General features: G+C 49.7%; 1 protein-coding gene across 4 annotated transcripts; it reads right to left on the bottom strand.

Annotated features, from left to right (window-relative positions):
- Window positions 1–4,514: 4,514 nt before the first annotated feature.
- On the bottom strand, window positions 4,515–18,350 carry syt11.S (synaptotagmin 11 S homeolog). 4 transcript variants are annotated; one of them, NM_001092774.1, is given in 6 exon segments: window positions 4,517–4,794; window positions 5,061–5,242; window positions 5,309–9,076; window positions 11,111–11,234; window positions 14,531–15,354; window positions 18,186–18,274. In NM_001092774.1, coding segments are annotated over 4 exon segments (1,293 nt in total). In that variant the 5' UTR covers window positions 18,220–18,274; the 3' UTR covers window positions 4,517–4,794; window positions 5,061–5,242; window positions 5,309–8,765.
- Between the last annotated feature and the right edge of the window lie 24 nt (window positions 18,351–18,374).

Below are 18,374 nucleotides of genomic sequence, written 5' to 3'. Positions count from 1 at the left end.
CCGACCCATTCCCTCTCCTGTGGTACCGACCCATTCCCTCTCCCCTGTGGTACCTACCCATTCCCTCTCCTGTGGTACCGACCCATTCCCTCTCCTGTGGTACCGACCAACTCCCTCTCCCCTGTGGCACCGACCCATTCCCTCTCCCCTGTGGTACCGACCCATTCCCTCTCCTGTGGTACCGACCCATTCCCTCTCCCCTGTGGTACCAACCCATTCCCTCTCCTGTGGTACCGACCCATTCCCTCTCCTGTGGGTACCGACCATTCCCTCTCCTGTGGTACCGCCCATTCCCTCTCCTGTGGTACCAACCCATTCCCTCTCCTGTGGTACCGACCCATTCCTCTCCCCTGTGGTACCGACCCATTCCTCTCCTGTGGTACCGACCCATTCCCTCTCCTGTCGGTACCGACCCATTCCCTCTCCTGTGGTACCCGACCCCATTCCCCTCTCCTGTGGTACCGACCCATTCCTCTCCTGTGGTACCGACCCATTCCCTCTCCTGTCGGTACCGACCCATTCCCTTCTCCCCTGTGGGTACCGACCCATTCCCTCTCCTGTGGTACCGACCCATTCCCTCTCCCCTGTGGTACCAACCCATTCCCCTCTCCTGTGGTACCGACCATTCCCTCTCCTGTGGTACCGACCATTCCCTCTCCTGTGTACGACCCATTCCCTCTCCTGTGGTACCGACCCATTCCCTCTCCTGTGGTACCGGACCCATTCCCTCTCCTGTGATACCGACCCATTCCCTCTCCTGTGGTACCGACCCATTCCCTCTCCTGTGGTACCGACCCATTCCCTCTTCCGCTGGTTGGTACCGAACCCATTCCCTCTCCTGTGGTACAGACCCATTCCCTCTCCTGTGGTACCGACCCATTCCCTCTCCCCTGTGGTACCGACCCATTCCCTCTCCTGTGGTACAGACCCATTCCCTCTCCTGTGGTACAGACCCATTCCCTCTCCTGTGATACCGACCCATTCCCTCTCCTGTGGCACCGACCCATTCCCTCTCCCCTGTGGTACCGACCCATTCCCTCTCCTGTGGTACAGACCCATTCCCTCTCCCCTGTGGTACCGACCCATTCCCTCTCCTGTGATACCGACCCATTCCCTCTCCTGTGATACCGACCCATTCCCTCTCCTGTGGTACCGACCCATTCCCTCTCCTGTGGTACCGACCCATTCCCTCTCCTGTGGTACCGACCCATTCCCTCTCCTGTGGTACTGACCCATTCCCTCTCCCCTGTGGTACCGACCCATTCCCTCTCCTGTGGTACAGACCCATTCCCTCTCCCCTGTGGTACCGACCCATTCCCTCTCCTGTGGTACCGACCCATTCCCTCTCCTGTGGTACCGACCCATTCCCTCTCCTGTGGTACCGACCCATTCCCTCTCCCCTGTGGTACCGACCCATTCCCTCCCCTGTGGTACCGACCCATTCCCTCTCCCCTGTGGTACCGACCCATTCCCTCTCCCCTGTGGTACCGACCCATTCCCTCTCCCCTGTGGTACCGACCCATTCCCTCTCCTGTGATACCGACCCATTCCCTCCCCTGTGGTACCGACCCATTCCCTCTCCCCTGTGGTACCGACCCATTCCCTCTCCCCTGTGGTACCGACCCATTCCCTCTCCTGTGATACCGACCCATTCCCTCTCCTGTGGTACCGACCCATTCCCTCTCCTGTGGTACCGACCCATTCCCTCTCCTGTGGTACCGACCCATTCCCTCTCCCCTGTGGTACAGACCCATTCCCTCTCCTGTGGTACCGACCCATTCCCTCCCCTGTGGCACCGACCCATTCCCTCTCCTGTGGTACCGACCCATTCCCTCTCCTGTGGTACCGACCCATTCCCTCTCCCCTGTGGTACCTACCCATTCCCTCTCCTGTGGTACCGACCCATTCCCTCTCCTGTGGTACCGACCCATTCCCTCTCCTGTGATACCGACCCATTCCCTCTCCTGTGGTACCGACCCATTCCCTCTCCTGTGGTACCGACCCATTCCCTCTCCCCTGTGGTACCGACCCATTCCCTCTCCTGTGGTACAGACCCATTCCCTCTCCTGTGATACCGACCCATTCCCTCTCCTGTGGTACCGACCCATTCCCTCTCCTGTGGCACCGACCCATTCCCTCTCCCCTGTGGTACCGACCCATTCCCTCTCCTGTGGTACAGACCCATTCCCTCTCCCCTGTGGTACCGACCCATTCCCTCTCCTGTGATACCGACCCATTCCCTCTCCTGTGATACCGACCCATTCCCTCTCCTGTGGTACCGACCCATTCCCTCTCCTGTGGTACCGACCCATTCCCTCTCCTGTGGTACCGACCCATTCCCTCTCCCCTGTGGTACCGACCCATTCCCTCTCCTGTGGTACAGACCCATTCCCTCTCCTGTGATACCGACCCATTCCCTCTCCTGTGGTACCGACCCATTCCCTCCCCTGTGGCACCGACCCATTCCCTCTCCTGTGGTACCGACCCATTCCCTCTCCTGTGGTACCGACCCATTCCCTCTCCCCTGTGGTACCTACCCATTCCCTCTCCTGTGGTACCGACCCATTCCCTCTCCTGTGGTACCGACCCATTCCCTCTCCTGTGATACCGACCCATTCCCTCTCCTGTGGTACCGACCCATTCCCTCTCCTGTGGTACCGACCCATTCCCTCTCCCCTGTGGTACCGACCCATTCCCTCTCCTGTGGTACAGACCCATTCCCTCTCCTGTGATACCGACCCATTCCCTCTCCTGTGGTACCGACCCATTCCCTCTCCTGTGGCACCGACCCATTCCCTCTCCCCTGTGGTACCGACCCATTCCCTCTCCTGTGGTACAGACCCATTCCCTCTCCCCTGTGGTACCGACCCATTCCCTCTCCTGTGATACCGACCCATTCCCTCTCCTGTGATACCGACCCATTCCCTCTCCTGTGGTACCGACCCATTCCCTCTCCTGTGGTACCGACCCATTCCCTCTCCTGTGGTACCGACCCATTCCCTCTCCCCTGTGGTACCGACCCATTCCCTCTCCTGTGGTACAGACCCATTCCCTCTCCTGTGATACCGACCCATTCCCTCTCCTGTGGTACCGACCCATTCCCTCCCCTGTGGCACCGACCCATTCCCTCTCCTGTGGTACTGACCCATTCTCTCTCCTGTGGTACCGACCCATTCCCTCTCCCCTGTGGTACCGACCCATTCCCTCTCCTGTGGTACCGACCCATTCCCTCTCCCCTGTGGTACCGACCCATTCCCTCTCCTGTGATACCGACCCATTCCCTCTCCTGTGGTACCGACCCATTCCCTCTCCCCTGTGGTACCGACCCATTCCCTCTCCTGTGGTACTGACCCATTCTCTCTCCTGTGGTACCGACCCATTCCCTCTCCCCTGTGGTACCGACCCATTCCCTCTCCTGTGATACCGACCCATTCCCTCTCCTGTGGTACCGACCCATTCCCTCTCCTGTGGTACCGACCCATTCCCTCTCCTGTGGTACCGACCCATTCCCTCTCCCCTGTGGTACCGACCCATTCCCTCCCCTGTGGTACCGACCCATTCCCTCTCCTGTGGTACCGACCCATTCCCTCTCCCCTGTGGTACCGACCCATTCCCTCTCCTGTGGTACTGACCCATTCTCTCTCCTGTGGTACCGACCCATTCCCTCTCCCCTGTGGTACCGACCCATTCCCTCTCCTGTGATACCGACCCATTCCCTCTCCTGTGATACCGACCCATTCCCTCTCCTGTGGTACCGACCCATTCCCTCTCCTGTGGTACCGAGCCATTCCCAAGCTTACATGGCAGGCTTTGTCCCTGCAGTAGGTAGGTAGGTAGGTAAGTGGGTGGGTAGGTGAGTGTTATGAAGGTTTACACTGTCTGTATATTATATATATATATATAATACACAAAAGCCATGAATATCCTGTAAATTATATCCTTATAAACGGTGAGTTCTGATGTCATCAGTTATAAACGGTGAGTTCTGATGTCATTTCTGTCACATGACTCACTAAAATTTGTGTATTATAATAAATAAAGTACCCCCAGTTGCAAAATATGAGGATATTAGAAGTTAGCTCAGAGTTCCATGACCTTCAGCCTCGTACTTTTATATGGTCATGAAACTCCTCGGTAACTTATAATATCCTTATATTTTACAAGAGGGGGTACTTTATTCTCTATATAACCTGCACATGACTGTAGCACTCACTCATTGCCTTGTGTTGATTGTTTCCCCAGATACAACTGCAGCTCAGAGGCAGAACATGGAGAAACACACAGATGTGTCACTGAGGGGAAATCACCCTGTGCTGCCCATTATCCTCCTGGAACATCCCAAGTGCTGGAGCAGTTTCAGGCCTTCCAGAGTTAACTGGAAAGAGTGAGCTAACTGGCCCCATGGCTCAGCACTTTCCCAGCATGCACCAGCATGACATCAGCCCACCAAGCCTCCCTTTGTTTCAGCCCATGGCTATTAACCCCCCACAAGCAGGCGCATTGGAGCCAGTGACTGGGAGTGAATGAATGTTTATTGGTGTGTTAGTGACAACTGCAATGTACAGAATAGTGTTACAGACAGCACAGTGCTATATGCACACGCACACGCATTATACATGATCTCATTGTATGTTAGTACTGACAGGGACGAGAATAGCCCCTTCTCTTATGAACATCAAGGCACTGCCAGATATGCCCCACACACTGGAGACAATGGGGCCCCTGCACTGGGAGAGAATGGGGCCCCTGCACTGGGAGAGAATGGGGCCCCTGCACTGGGAGAGAATGGGGCCCCTGCACTGGGAGAGAATGGGGCCCCTGCACTGGGAGAGAATGGGGCCCCTGAATGGGGCCCCTGCACTGGGAGAGAATGGGGCCGCTGCACTGGGAGAGAATGGGGCCCCTGCACTGGGAGAGAATGGGGCCCCTGCACTGGGAGAGAATGGGGCCCCTGAATGGGGCCCCTGCACTGGGAGAGAATGGGGCCGCTGCACTGGGAGAGAATGGGGCCCCTGCACTGGGAGATAATGGGGCCCAAGCACTGGGAGAGAATGGGGCCCCTGCACTGGTAGCTGGCCACTAGTCAGTACATGGGGCGGAATGTCGAGGCTCCTGTATTACAACTTGCTAAGGGAACCCTACAGTTCACTACATGATTGGCCAGGATTGCTCAGTTATGGAGTCATTGTGACCAACCATGAAAGCAATCATCCCACAACAAGGCATCTGGGGGTGTGTGTCATGAAAATGCCCCCCCCCCCCACTGCAGTCCGTGTGCGAATGCCAGCAGGGCCCAAGCAAAGTGCAGCCCTTGTACGTTGCCTAGTGAAGAGCACTGATGTCCTCTCTCATTCCCGTCTAACAGAAGCCCCTTCTCCCTCTCAGCTCTGGGGAGGGGACATGGATAAAGAGACGAGTGCAAATACAATCCTAGTGCAAAGGTCCTGGATCTTCCCAGGGTGATGGAGGGTGGGGTCGATTATTGGGGGGGCGATGTGCCCAAATGGCCCACTTTATGCATTATTTGCTAAACAAGCAGGGTCTGGGGCAGTGCAGCAAGGTGGCCCCTGACTTCACACACAGTTTTCATGAAGATCGGGGGGAAAGCGCCATTAATTATGCAACGAACTGTAACCTCAGCTTCTTTTCTTCATGTATCTATATTTTACTGATCCTCAGCTCCCATCACTTTCATAGGTGCTTACATTGAACCCTTTTGGGGTAATCAGCCACCCCTAAGAAAACTCAATTTACAATGAGAATAGACCTTGCACTTTGTCACATACCCCCTCCATTTAACCAATGGCATTGTATCTGGCACTACTAAAACTAGTACTCACTCAGTAAAAGTTAGTGAGTAAAGCCTGGGCCTCCTCTGCTCTATATTGACCATCATCTCTACCCCCTGTCCTGTGCTCCCCATGCTGCCCCCTGATACTGGTGCCAAGAGCTCGGGGCAGGGGCACAAAACGAAGGACTGTGCGAGTGAAAGAGAAAAAGAAGCAGCTCAGGAATTGGATTCAATATGACGTCAGACGGGTGCAGTATTTTGGCCATAGTGTGTCACTGCTCCAACACAAACACACAAAATGCTTCTTGGATAAAAAGTTGTAACAAAGAGCGACTTTGCCACTGCAATGAAATAGATCACTTCAGTAGCTGTGTTTAGCCCCCCATGTTTGAATCCTGCATTATACACACAATGGAGAAAGAGTACTCATCCTGAAGCTCAGAAAGAAAAGGCAGCAGAAAAAGATCTTTTAGTGGAAAATGAAAGGTCATCTCCTGGGTAACCAATTAAAATGACTGGCACTTGATTGGCAAAGAATGGGTTGAGAATGGAACACGCCCAGAAATATAAAAGAAGGAGCCTGACAATGACCAAGCCAAACACAATACAGTTTGTTCATGAAGCAAAAAAGATACAAGAAGTTAGAGGAGGTGATGGGGTAAGAGAAGAGCCTACAGCACAGAGGCACAGCTTAGCCATACAGCACGGAATGAATAAAACTCCACCACGGAAGAATAACCGTTACTAACATGACATAGCATGACTACAGAATAGAATAAAGGTAAGTCATAAAGCTAAAGAGTACAGAACGAGCAAGCTTATTCATGGAGCTATGAGAAAGCAAACACAGGCCTGGAGAAAAACAAAGTCATAGAGCATGAAAAACACTGCGTCACATGTGGTCATGAAGCACATAGATGCAAGCTCGGTCATGGAGCACCTTGCAGCAAGCTTGGTCATGGAGTGATCCCCAAACAGTGGTTTGCCAGCCACATGTTGCCCACCAACCCTTAGATGTTGCTCCCAGTGGCCTCAAAGCAGGTGCTTATGTTTCAATTCCTGCTTTGGAAGCAAGTTTTGGTTGTATAAAAAACAGGTGAACCACCAAACATCCTCCTGTCCACTCATGACCCTAACTCATGGCACCCAAGGGACTTCTTTCATGCTAGTGTTGCTCCCAAAACTCTGTTTATATTTTAATGTGGCTCATGGGTAAGAAAGGTTGGGGACCCCTGACCCAAAGCAAGCTCAGTCATGGAGCACCGAGAAGCAAGCTCGATCATGGAGCACCTAGATGCAAGCTCGGTTATGGAGCACCGAGAAGCAAGCTCGGTCATGGAGCACCTACATGCAAGCTCGGTCATGGAGCACCGAGAAGCCAGCTCAGTCATGGACCTAGATGCAAGCTCAGTCATGGAGCACAGAGAAGCAAGCTCGGTCATGGAGCACCTAGATGCAAGCTCGGTTATGGAGCACCGAGAAGCAAGCTCGGTCATGGAGCACCTACATGCAAGCTCGGTCATGGAGCACCGAGAAGCCAGCTCAGTCATGGACCTAGATGCAAGCTCAGTCATGGAGCACCGAGAAGCAAGCTCGGTCATGGAGCACCTACATGCAAGCTCGGTCATGGAGCACCGAGAAGCCAGCTCAGTCATGGACCTAGATGCAAGCTCAGTCATGGAGCACCGAGAAGCAAGCTCGGTCATGGAGCACCTAGATGCAAACTCGGTTATGAAGCACAGTAATGCAAGCATGGTCATGGAGCACATAAAAAACAAGGCTATTTGGTCATGAAGCAAAAAGTGTGCAAAGCTTAGTTATTGAGCACAAAAGGAACAATGTTGGCCCTGGAACAGAAAAAGAACAGACCTGGTCAAAGTGAGAACATAGCCATGAAATTGTCATTACTGTTTATCTATGGTAGGAAAATAGTGTTTTTGGAGTACAGTCCACATTCTGATTGCAGAGTTTCTGGCCCCTCATGCATTGCTGATGGGACATTCAAGCACTACCCATATCTTCCTACTACAGAATAGCAATACTCAGCCTCATTCTGAGGCTGCTGGGAGATTTTCTCCACTAAAGGCAATTATTGCACAATAGTGCTGCTCTAGGGAAGTATAATTGCAGTTAATAGGAGGCAATATGAAGGCAGGCAGACCTATTGCACATATACACATGACTTGACTGCTATCCTATAGATAAACAGGGAGCTAATAGGAACGAGGAAAAGCAAACGTATTCCCTGTATGAATGCTCACACAGACTGACCATGTCAGGACTCCTACTAATATGAGTACAGTGCTATGGGCTGACTGAGGAGGAAAATGCTCTCGCTTGTAATACGGAGAAACGGACGATGCCTTAGAGCGGGAGTTATAACAGTGAAGTCTGGCTGTAGCCGTCTCCACAGATTAGTGCCTCATACAACATACAAGCTGGTCCAAGACAGTAGGGAGCACAAGCACATACAACGCTGTGGAATATACAGGGCTGATGAGTACCGTTCCCAACCCGTACATGGGGGAAAAGCAGATCTATTCTGAGTATTGACTCCCAGCAACCCTAGGAATGTGCTCAGCTCTCTGGGAAGCCACATGGCAGCACATGCGCAGGGCTAACAAGGAGTTTGGCCACAGGTTCAATATGAAGCTCTAGAAAGGGTACAGAGTCCAGTGTTTGGTAAACATGCAATTGAGTATAGTCCTGAATAGGAATAGATAAGTAGAGATTAGTTATGCTCTCGTTAGTAAATAGGGTTAGAATGTCCTGCTTTTCATTGTAAGAGCCAACTGCCTATAAAAACAAAGTCTCATCTAGCACTAATACGAGGTGAACACCATCTGTAATGGGCCAACCTCCAGTCGTGTAAAGGTGCCCTGGTCACTGGTGGGGTTATAGAAGGAAACACAAAATGGACCTTATATAACCCTTCCAGCCCACGCTGTGTACACACGAGCCCAAGAAGAGCCCTTTAGTACTCGCTCAGGCAATGCCACTTGGCCGTTGACTTCCTTGGCTTCTCGCAGACCTCCCGCCAGTGTTCAACTCCGTGGGCAGTAACGCTGTGAGCGCCTAAAATCACTCGACCTATCACCTGATTCTTAATGGTGCGGTCAAAGTCGATGAGGAGGAACTCAATGCTGATGTCTGGAAGCAGGTCAGCGGGGATATCATAGATGAAGGACTCGTTAAAGACGGGATTCAGTGTACACTTCTTAACATGCGTCTTCTTCTTGGCAATGCGCTTCCTGCTGTAGTACACGTTCACTTTAACGTACGGGTCTGTAAAGGAACGACAGAAACTCCCACATTAAACTATTCAACAACCCTAATAAAGACCTGGGGGTGGCACAAAACATAGCAACAAAACCATAGGAATCGTGGAAAAGGCAATATCAGCATAGGAAGGGGTTCCTTAAAGGGCAGTCAGGTTATGGGATTCCCTACCTAGAGAGGGGAATGAGTGATTCATTGGTGGGGAGGAAAGGAGATCTCACCATCAGCATAGGAAGGGGTTCTTTACTGTAAGGGCAGTCAGGTTATGGGATTCCCTACCAAGAGAGGGAATGAGTGATTCATTGGTGGGGAGGAAAGGAGATCTCACCATCAGCATAGGAAGGGGTTCTTTACTGTAAGGACAGTCAGGTTATGGGATTCCCTACCAAGAGAGGGGAATGAGTGATTCATTGGTGGGGAGGAAAGGAGATCTCACCATCAGCATAGGAAGGGGTTCCTTAAAGGACAGTCAGGTTATGGGATTCCCTACCAAGAGAGGGGAATGAGTGATTCATTGGTGGGGAGGAAAGGAGATCTCACCATCAGCATAGGAAGGGGTTCTTTACTGTAAGGACAGTCAGGTTATGGGATTCCCTACCAAGAGAGGGGAATGAGTGATTCATTGGTGGGGAGGAAAGGAGATCTCACCATCAGTATAGGAAGGGGTTCCTTAAAGGACAGTCAGGTTATGGGATTCCCTACCTGGAGAGGGGGAATGACTGATTCATTGGTGAGGAGGAAAGGAGATCTCACTGTCAGCATAGGAAGGGGTTCTTTACTGTAAGGACAGTCAGGTTATGGGATTCCCTACCAAGAGAGGGGAATGAGTGATTCATTGGTGGGGAGGAAAGGAGATCTCACCATCAGTATAGGAAGGGGTTCCTTAAAGGACAGTCAGGTTATGGGATTCCCTACCAAGAGAGGGGAATGAGTGATTCATTGGTGGGGAGGAAAGGAGATCTCACCATCAGCATAGGAAGGGGTTCTTTACTGTAAGGACAGTCAGGTTATGGGATTCCCTACCAAGAGAGGGGAATGAGTGATTCATTGGTGGGGAGGAAAGGAGATCTCACCATCAGCATAGGAAGGGGTTCTTTACTGTAAGGACAGTCAGGTTATGGGATTCCCTACAAGAGAGGGGGAATGAGTGATTCATTGGTGGGGAGGAAAGGAGATCTCACCATCAGCATAGGAAGGGGTTCTTTACTGTAAGGACAGTCAGGTTATGGGATTCCCTACCAAGAGAGGGGAATGAGTGATTCATTGGTGGGAGGAAAGGAGATCTCACCATCAGCATAGGAAGGGGTTCTTTACTGTAAGGACAGTCAGGTTATGGGATTCCCTACCAAGAGAGGGGAATGAGTGATTCATTGGTGGGGAGGAAAGGAGATCTCACCATCAGCATAGGAAGGGGTTCTTTACTGTAAGGACAGTCAGGTTATGGGATTCCCTACCAAGAGAGGGGAATGAGTGATTCATTGGTGGGAGGAAAGGAGATCTCACCATCAGCATAGGATGTTTTTCTTGCAGCACTAGTACATGCAAAGTAACCCTGTTGTGCACCCACTGGCACTCCATTGTATGATTGAATGATGCAAATAGGGGCAGGATGGAGGTTGCCCACTCTAGAGCTCCACATGCCGCACTTCTGTACATGTGCACCTCTGGATTTGCATATTACCTTACACTTTGTAAATAACCCCTCATTTATAGCCCAGACACCGCCACGTACAAGTTGGGGAGTCGATGGGATGTATGAGCAAAATTCAAGGTCTGAGTTTTTGAGTTGAAATTTAGCAAATGAGAATTGTTGGTAGAATGGGATTTGGGGGCGGTTAACTAGTTTCTCCATGGTTTGACCTGATTGGTGTCTCAAGATTCAATTGTGTTTTAGTTTTCAACTAAATGATCGAATATTCAACTGTTTTACAGCTTTTACACTTGTTTCCTCAATTGTATTTCTGCTCTATCTGCTCCCGGGGGAAGAGTCTGGTCAGATCTGTGTATGTTTGATGGATGAGGGGCCAGAGAAATAGCTGCTACCTGAGAGGCCGGTGATGTCCATTCTGGGCAAGTGTTTGGCTTTCAGCACCACCACAGTCATTCTCTGGGCCACCGGATGGTAAGAGAGGGACACCTGCAGCTCCCCCCGACTCAGGCATTTCTGTGGGGGGACAAGAGATACCAGTAGTTACAATTCTTATTGCCCTTTATTTTATATACCGTACTCCAATCTGTCTCTGCCCCACAGCTACTTCCTAACTACTTGTCAGTTGGTAAAGGGGGACCAAACTTCTCTTTTAACTACTCAGATCTGTACAACTGGAGTAATACCATACACATCTCTGTACAACTGGAGTAATACCATACACATCTCTGTACAACAGGAGTAATAACATACACATCTCTGTACAACTGGAGTAATACCATACACATCTCTGTACAACAGGAGTAATAACATACACAACTCTGTACAACTGGAGTAATACCATACACATCTCTGTACAACAGGAGTAATAACATACACAACTCTGTACAACTGGAGTAATACCATACACAGGTCTGCACAACTGGAGTAATAACATACACAGGTCTGTACAACTGGAGTAATAACATACACAGCTCTGTACAACTGGAGTAATAACATACACAACTCTGTACAACAGGAGTAATACCATACACAGCTCTGTACAACTGGAGTAATACCATACACAGCTCTGTACAACAGGAGTAACACCATACACAGCTCTGTACAACAGGAGTAATAACATACACAGCTCTGTACAACAGGAGTAATAACATACACAGGTCTGCACAACTGGAGTAATAACATACACAGGTCTGTACAACTGGAGTAATAACATACACAGCTCTGTACAACTGGAGTAATAACATACACAACTCTGTACAACAGGAGTAATACCATACACAGCTCTGTACAACTGGAGTAATACCATACACAGCTCTGTACAACAGGAGTAACACCATACACAGCTCTGTACAACAGGAGTAATAACATACACAGCTCTGTACAACTGGAGTAACACCATACACAGCTCTGTACAACAGGAGTAATAACATACACAGCTCTGTACAACAGGAGTAATAACATACACAGCTCTGTACAACTGGAGTAACACCATACACAGCTCTGTACAACAGGAGTAATAACATACACAGCTCTGTACAACAGGAGTAATAACATACACAGCTCTGTACAACAGGAGTAATAACATACACAGGTCTGTACAACTGGAGTAATAACATACACAGCTCTGTACAACTGGAGTAATAACATACACAACTCTGTACAACAGGAGTAATACCATACACAGCTCTGTACAACTGGAGTAATACCATACACAGCTCTGTACAACAGGAGTAACACCATACACAGCTCTGTACAACAGGAGTAATAACATACACAGCTCTGTACAACTGGAGTAACACCATACACAGCTCTGTACAACAGGAGTAATAACATACACAGCTCTGTACAACAGGAGTAATAACATACACAGCTCTGTACAACAGGAGTAATAACATACACAGCTCTGTACAACAGGAGTAATAACATACACAGCTCTGTACAACAGGAGTAATACCATACACAGCTCTGTACAACTGGAGTAACACCATACACAGCTCTGTACAACAGGAGTAATAACATACACAGCTCTGTACAACAGGAGTAATACCATACACAGCTCTGTACAACAGGAGTAATAACATACACAGCTCTGTACAACAGGAGTAATAACATACACAGCTCTGTACAACAGGAGTAATAACATACACAGCTCTGTACAACAGGAGTAATAACATACACAGCTCTGTACAACAGGAGTAATACCATACACAGCTCTGTACACAGGAGTAACACCATACACAGCTCTGTACAACTGGAGTAATACCATACACAGCTCTGTACAACTGGAGTAATACCATACACAGCTCTGTACAACAGGAGTAATAACATACACAGCTCTGTACAACTGGAGTAATAACATACACAGCTCTGTACAACAGGAGTAATACCATACACAGCTCTGTATAAGAGCACTTAGCAGCAAGTTCTGCCTCTTCGTTTGCTTTCTCTCAGCTCTCTCTGTGATTTTCTGTATAAGAGCAGTAAGTACATACCTACATACAAAAGATCTCAGCACACACACCTTGCTGTTAAATGACAGAATACACAGTGTGGCTGAACACATCCCAGGGTTCTTGTATTTCCCTGTGGCTTCACTCAGGGACCTACTTATCTCCTCACCTAATCAGCTGTTTCCCAGCACTTACAGGCAAAACTGGTGCCAAATAGGAGCAAAGGGTTTAAAAAGCTTAACATCTGTCTGGAAAATATGATCTGGTGTGAGCTACTTCTGTGACTGTCTGGATGCACCCAATAGAGGATGGACCCTGGAGAAACTATGGGGCACCAGTGCAGTGGTCTCCAGCTGAAGTAATGTCTATGTGGGAGGACATACAGGGGCTTGGGCCCTGAAGCCAATTCCAGGGAAACACCTGAAAAGTACCCAATCCCAAGGAGACAGGGGAAAACATGCCAAAATTCCAGGATGACAGAGAAATCCCAGAAAATAGCCAATTCCAGGAAGGCATAAAAACACCACCAGAAAATAACCAATTCTAGGGAGACTGAGAAACTTCATGAAATACCCAATTCCAGGGAAAAAGAGAAACTCAATAAAATACCTAATTTCAGGTAGATCATTAAAGGGACAGTATCCCATATGGCAACATGAGTGCAATCAATACAGCTTGTGCTGCTCATTAAAGGGGAAATATCACTTTGTGCAGCTAGGGTTTCCTGGTAAAATACAATGTTATCATTTACAAACGAATAAAAACTATTACTGATGGAGCACAGCCTCAGTATCACTGCTAAAAAATCTCCATGAGTGTAGGTTCTTAGTTTGTTATTATAGATTTAATTTGTTCTGGTTGGGTTGAAAATGATTGCTAGTCTGTTTTCTAGCTTTGGTCTGTTCTCTTTGGGTTGGTACCTGGTCCCTTGTGTGTTTCTAGCTCTGGTCTGTCATGTTTGAGTTTAGTACCTAGTTCCTTGTCTGACTCTAGCTCTGGCCTGTCAAGTTTGGGTTGGTACCTGGTCCCTTGTGTGTTTCTAGCTCTGGCCTGTCATGTTTGAGCTTAGTACCTAGTTCCTTGTCTGATTCTAACTCTGGTCTGTTCCCTTTGGGTTGGTACCTGGTCCCTTGTCTAGCTCTGGTCTGTCACAGCTGGGTTGGTTTTTGGTTTCTAATCTGCTTTTAGTTTTGAACAGTTCTGTCTGGGTTCGTACCCCTAGTTCCCAATGTTTGTTCCCATCTCAGATTCCTTTTCTTGACCATCTCATTGAGTACACAGCCCAGCTATCGACAAGGTCCCTGTAAGTAGATTCCAATCTCTATTACAGTAACAAGCTGGGCTAGTTGTGGTACCTACCTGAAAGTTTCTCTTGATGACATCTCTGGTAATTTGTACTTTGCCAGTGCTGGGGTCCACCCCTGCAAGAGGAACCAAAACCTCCCCAATTACATCATCGCGAGAAAAGCGATCGAAGCTCAAAACCAGAAAGTGAAGTACCAGGTCCTGGAGCTGACTGTATGGGATACCATAAAAAGTGAAGGTCTCATCAAACACTGGGTCAAGGGTCTTGCGAAGGACCCGGGTCTTGACGCGATGCTTCTTGTCTGGCAGTATAGTCATCTTAATGAATGGGTCAGAGCACTGAGATTGCTCATCCATAACAGGGAGACCATGAGCCTCTTGGATGGTGACCACCAGGGCTTTCTTGGGAAAATTATAATCCACAGAGAGACTGAGAGAGCCAAGGGTAGCATCGGCTTCTGGAGATGATGGGGACGAAGATTTGCTGCCGCTGGAAGTCAGACTCTGCCCTGGGCTGACTTCATCCCTATAATGTAGATTAATTGGCAGATGGTCTGTGCAGGTGGCTGTGGCCAGCCCATTAGGACCCTTCTCAGACCTCACCAAACCAGCGTCTCCGTGGTTCCCCACAAGATTATTCTGGGCAGGATCGCTCTCCGGAGGGGGTTTGTCTCGCCGGATGCTAACGTTTGTCTTTTTGTTGCTCAGTGACTCGGGATAGATACTGATGCCCTTGAGCATATGTATGAACTTGTATGGTGGGTTCTTCAGTTTCTTCTGTGCCCAGTGATGGCAACAAGTCCAGATGAAGACCGTCACTGAGACGGAGACCACCAGAACAGCAGCTCCGACAAATCCCGCTGCTACTGGAGATATATCTGTGAAATGGAGATGGTATCAGCATAGAGGGAAACTGGGCAGCACCGTCACATACATGAGCCTGGCATGGAGCTGTGGCATGAGCTTCATGTCTATATGACCAGTCGTTCAAATGCATCATGTTCTAGGCTGGATCTCCATAAGGGATCCAGAGGGAATGGGTTAGTTAATGGGTTAGGGAGCGAATATGGAGGATGGGTTAGTAATGTGAAGCTACACAATATGGAAAGTAGCAAATCCCACCATAGCGTATTGGCTTGGATCTGGCCACTAGGAGTGGCTTGGATGCCAGACTAGAGAAGGTTTGGGCACCAGACCAGATGAGGCTTGGGTGCCAGACCAAGTAACCTGTGAGCCCATAGTAAGGGAAGGAGCAGTTAGGTGGGTGGGCAAGAAGTGCATCTCATTATGTTGCATATTAGGAGCTAATGGCAGTAGCTGAGAGGTGGAAGGCTGTGGCTGAAGGACTGGAGCTGCCATTGAAGCTGAAAATCAATAAAGGGAAACATACAACTCCCGTGGCAGAAAGGGGCGGGGGCAAGAAGTTCCCACTAAAAGCAAAGAAGGCGGGGCTTATAGCCTGTGACTGGCCCTTTATAGAGCAGTGGGGCAGCCTGCACACTAGGGGCAATTCTTGGAGCTAAATTTACCCTCCCTGACACTTACCCACAATGGAACCAAAGGAATAGAGAGAGATTCCCCTGACACACCCTGGCCTTCCTAATCTGTATGAGTCCCAGGTGCTCAATGACAGAGGCGTTGGCCACCTCGAGTTCAGCGTGACGAGGAGAAGAATCACTGGCACAGCATGGGTTACTTCTAGCAGGAGAAGCCTGGCTCATTTATTGCCGCCCATGCAACATTTCGGGGCGGAACTCCTTTGTCAACAATACCGGATGTCAGTGAACACAGTATTTAAAGAATTACAAATTAGGCTCTAATTAGTAAGTACAATTACTTAGAAACTTAAAAGACTTGCTCCCTGCTAGAAATAACCCATGCTGTGCCAGTGAGTCTTCTCCACTTACCCACAATCCTCAGCACCCCACATCCCCTACAGTCTCCATAGTGACAGTAACTAGGGGAGACTCTCCCTGACTCCTCATTACCCACAATCCTCAGTCTCCTCAGTGACAGTAACTAGGGGAGACTCTCCCTGACTCCTCATTACCCACAATCCTCAGTCTCCTCAGTGACAGTAAGTGGGGGAGACTCCTCATTACCCACAATCCTCAGTCTCCTCAGTGACAGTAAGTGGGGGAGACTCTCATTACCCACAATCCTCAGTCTCCTCAGTGACAGTAAGTGGGTGAGACTCTCCCTGACTCCTCATTACCCACAATCCTCAGTCTCCTCAGTGACAGTAAGTGGGTGAGACTCTCATTACCCACAATCCTCAGTCTCCTCAGTGACAGTAAGTGGGGGAGACTCTCATTACCCACAATCCTCAGTCTCCTCAGTGACAGTAAGTGGGGGAGACTCTCATTACCCACAATCCTCAGTCTCCTCAGTGACAGTAACTAGGGGAGACTCTCCCTGACTCCTCATTACCCACAATCCTCAGTCTCCTCAGTGACAGTAAGTGGGTGAGACTCTCATTACCCACAATCCTCAGTCTCCTCAGTGACAGTAAGTGGGGGAGACTCTCATTACCCACAATCCTCAGTCTCCTCAGTGACAGTAAGTGGGGGAGACTCTCATTACCCACAATCCTCAGTCTCCTCAGTGACAGTAACTAGGGGAGACTCTCCCTGACTCCTCATTACCCACAATCCTCAGTCTCCTCAGTGACAGTAAGTGGGGGAGACTCCTTATTACCCACAATCCTCAGTCTCCTCAGTGACAGTAAGTGGGGGAGACTCTCATTACCCACAATCCTCAGTCTCCTCAGTGACAGTAAGTGGGTGAGACTCTCCCTGACTCCTCATTACCCACAATCCTCAGTCTCCTCAGTGACAGTAACTAGGGGAGACTCTCCCTGACTCCTCATTACCCACAATCCTCAGTCTCCTCAGTGACAGTAAGTGGGGGAGACTCTCATTACCCACAATCCTCAGTCTCCTCAGTGACAGTAAGTGGGTGAGACTCTCCCTGACTCCTCATTTCCCACAATCCTCAGTCTCCTCAGTGACAGTAAGTGGGGGAGACTCTCCCTGACTCCTCATTACCCACAATCCTCAGTCTCCTCAGTGACAGTAAGTGGGGGAGACTCTCATTACCCACAATCCTCAGTCTCCTCAGTGACAGTAAGTGGGGGAGACTCTCCCTGACTCCTCATTACCCACAATCCTCAGTCTCCTCAGTGACAGTAACTAGGGGAGACTCTCCCTGACTCCTCATTACCCACAATCCTCAGTCTCCTCAGTGACAGTAAGTGGGTGAGACTCTCATTACCCACAATCCTCAGTCTCCTCAGTGACAGTAACTAGGGGAGACTCTCCCTGACTCCTCATTACCCACAATCCTCAGTCTCCTCAGTGACAGTAAGTGGGTGAGACTCTCATTACCCACAATCCTCAGTCTCCTCAGTGACAGTAACTAGGGGAGACTCTCCCTGACTCCTCATTACCCACAATCCTCAGTCTCCTCAGTGACAGTAAGTGGGTGAGACTCTCATTACCCACAATCCTCAGTCTCCTCAGTGACAGTAAGTGGGTGAGACTCTCATTACCCACAATCCTCAGTCTCCTCAGTGACAGTAACTAGGGGAGACTCTCCCTGACTCCTCATTACCCACAATCCTCAGTCTCCTCAGTGACAGTAAGTGGGTGAAACACAATTACTACCAGATCTCCCCACTATCATCCCTCGTTCCCCACAATGCACTGACCGAAGCTCGGGGTGATGCTGCTCATCTCCGCCATGTTTCTCGCTTTCCGTCAGGCGCAGCTCCTGGTCCTGATGCGAGTCCTGGCCACGCCCACCTGCTCGCGGGGAGGGGCAAGGATTCCGGGTGGGGAAGAGCGTTGCCTCGAGTCACATGATGCGACAGAGAAAAGGGAGGAAAGCCCCTCCCATC

This window comes from Xenopus laevis, chromosome 8S, assembly GCF_017654675.1.
Source record: "Xenopus laevis strain J_2021 chromosome 8S, Xenopus_laevis_v10.1, whole genome shotgun sequence".
NCBI lineage: Eukaryota > Metazoa > Chordata > Amphibia > Anura > Pipidae > Xenopus > Xenopus laevis.
The sequence above is the reverse complement of the archived record's forward strand: the minus strand, read 5'-3'. Positions and strand labels throughout refer to the sequence as shown.

Coding starts and splice junctions, on each gene's coding strand:
- syt11.S (XM_041574222.1), bottom strand. CDS start 18,219: ATGGCGGAGATGAGCAGCATCACCCCGAGCTTCG. Junction 15,355..18,185: donor CAGCATCACCCCGAGCTTCG/GTCAGTGCATTG, acceptor TCCATTTCACAG/ATATATCTCCAGTAGCAGCG. Junction 11,235..14,530: donor TCATCAAGAGAAACTTTCAG/GTAGGTACCACA, acceptor GTCCCCCCACAG/AAATGCCTGAGTCGGGGGGA.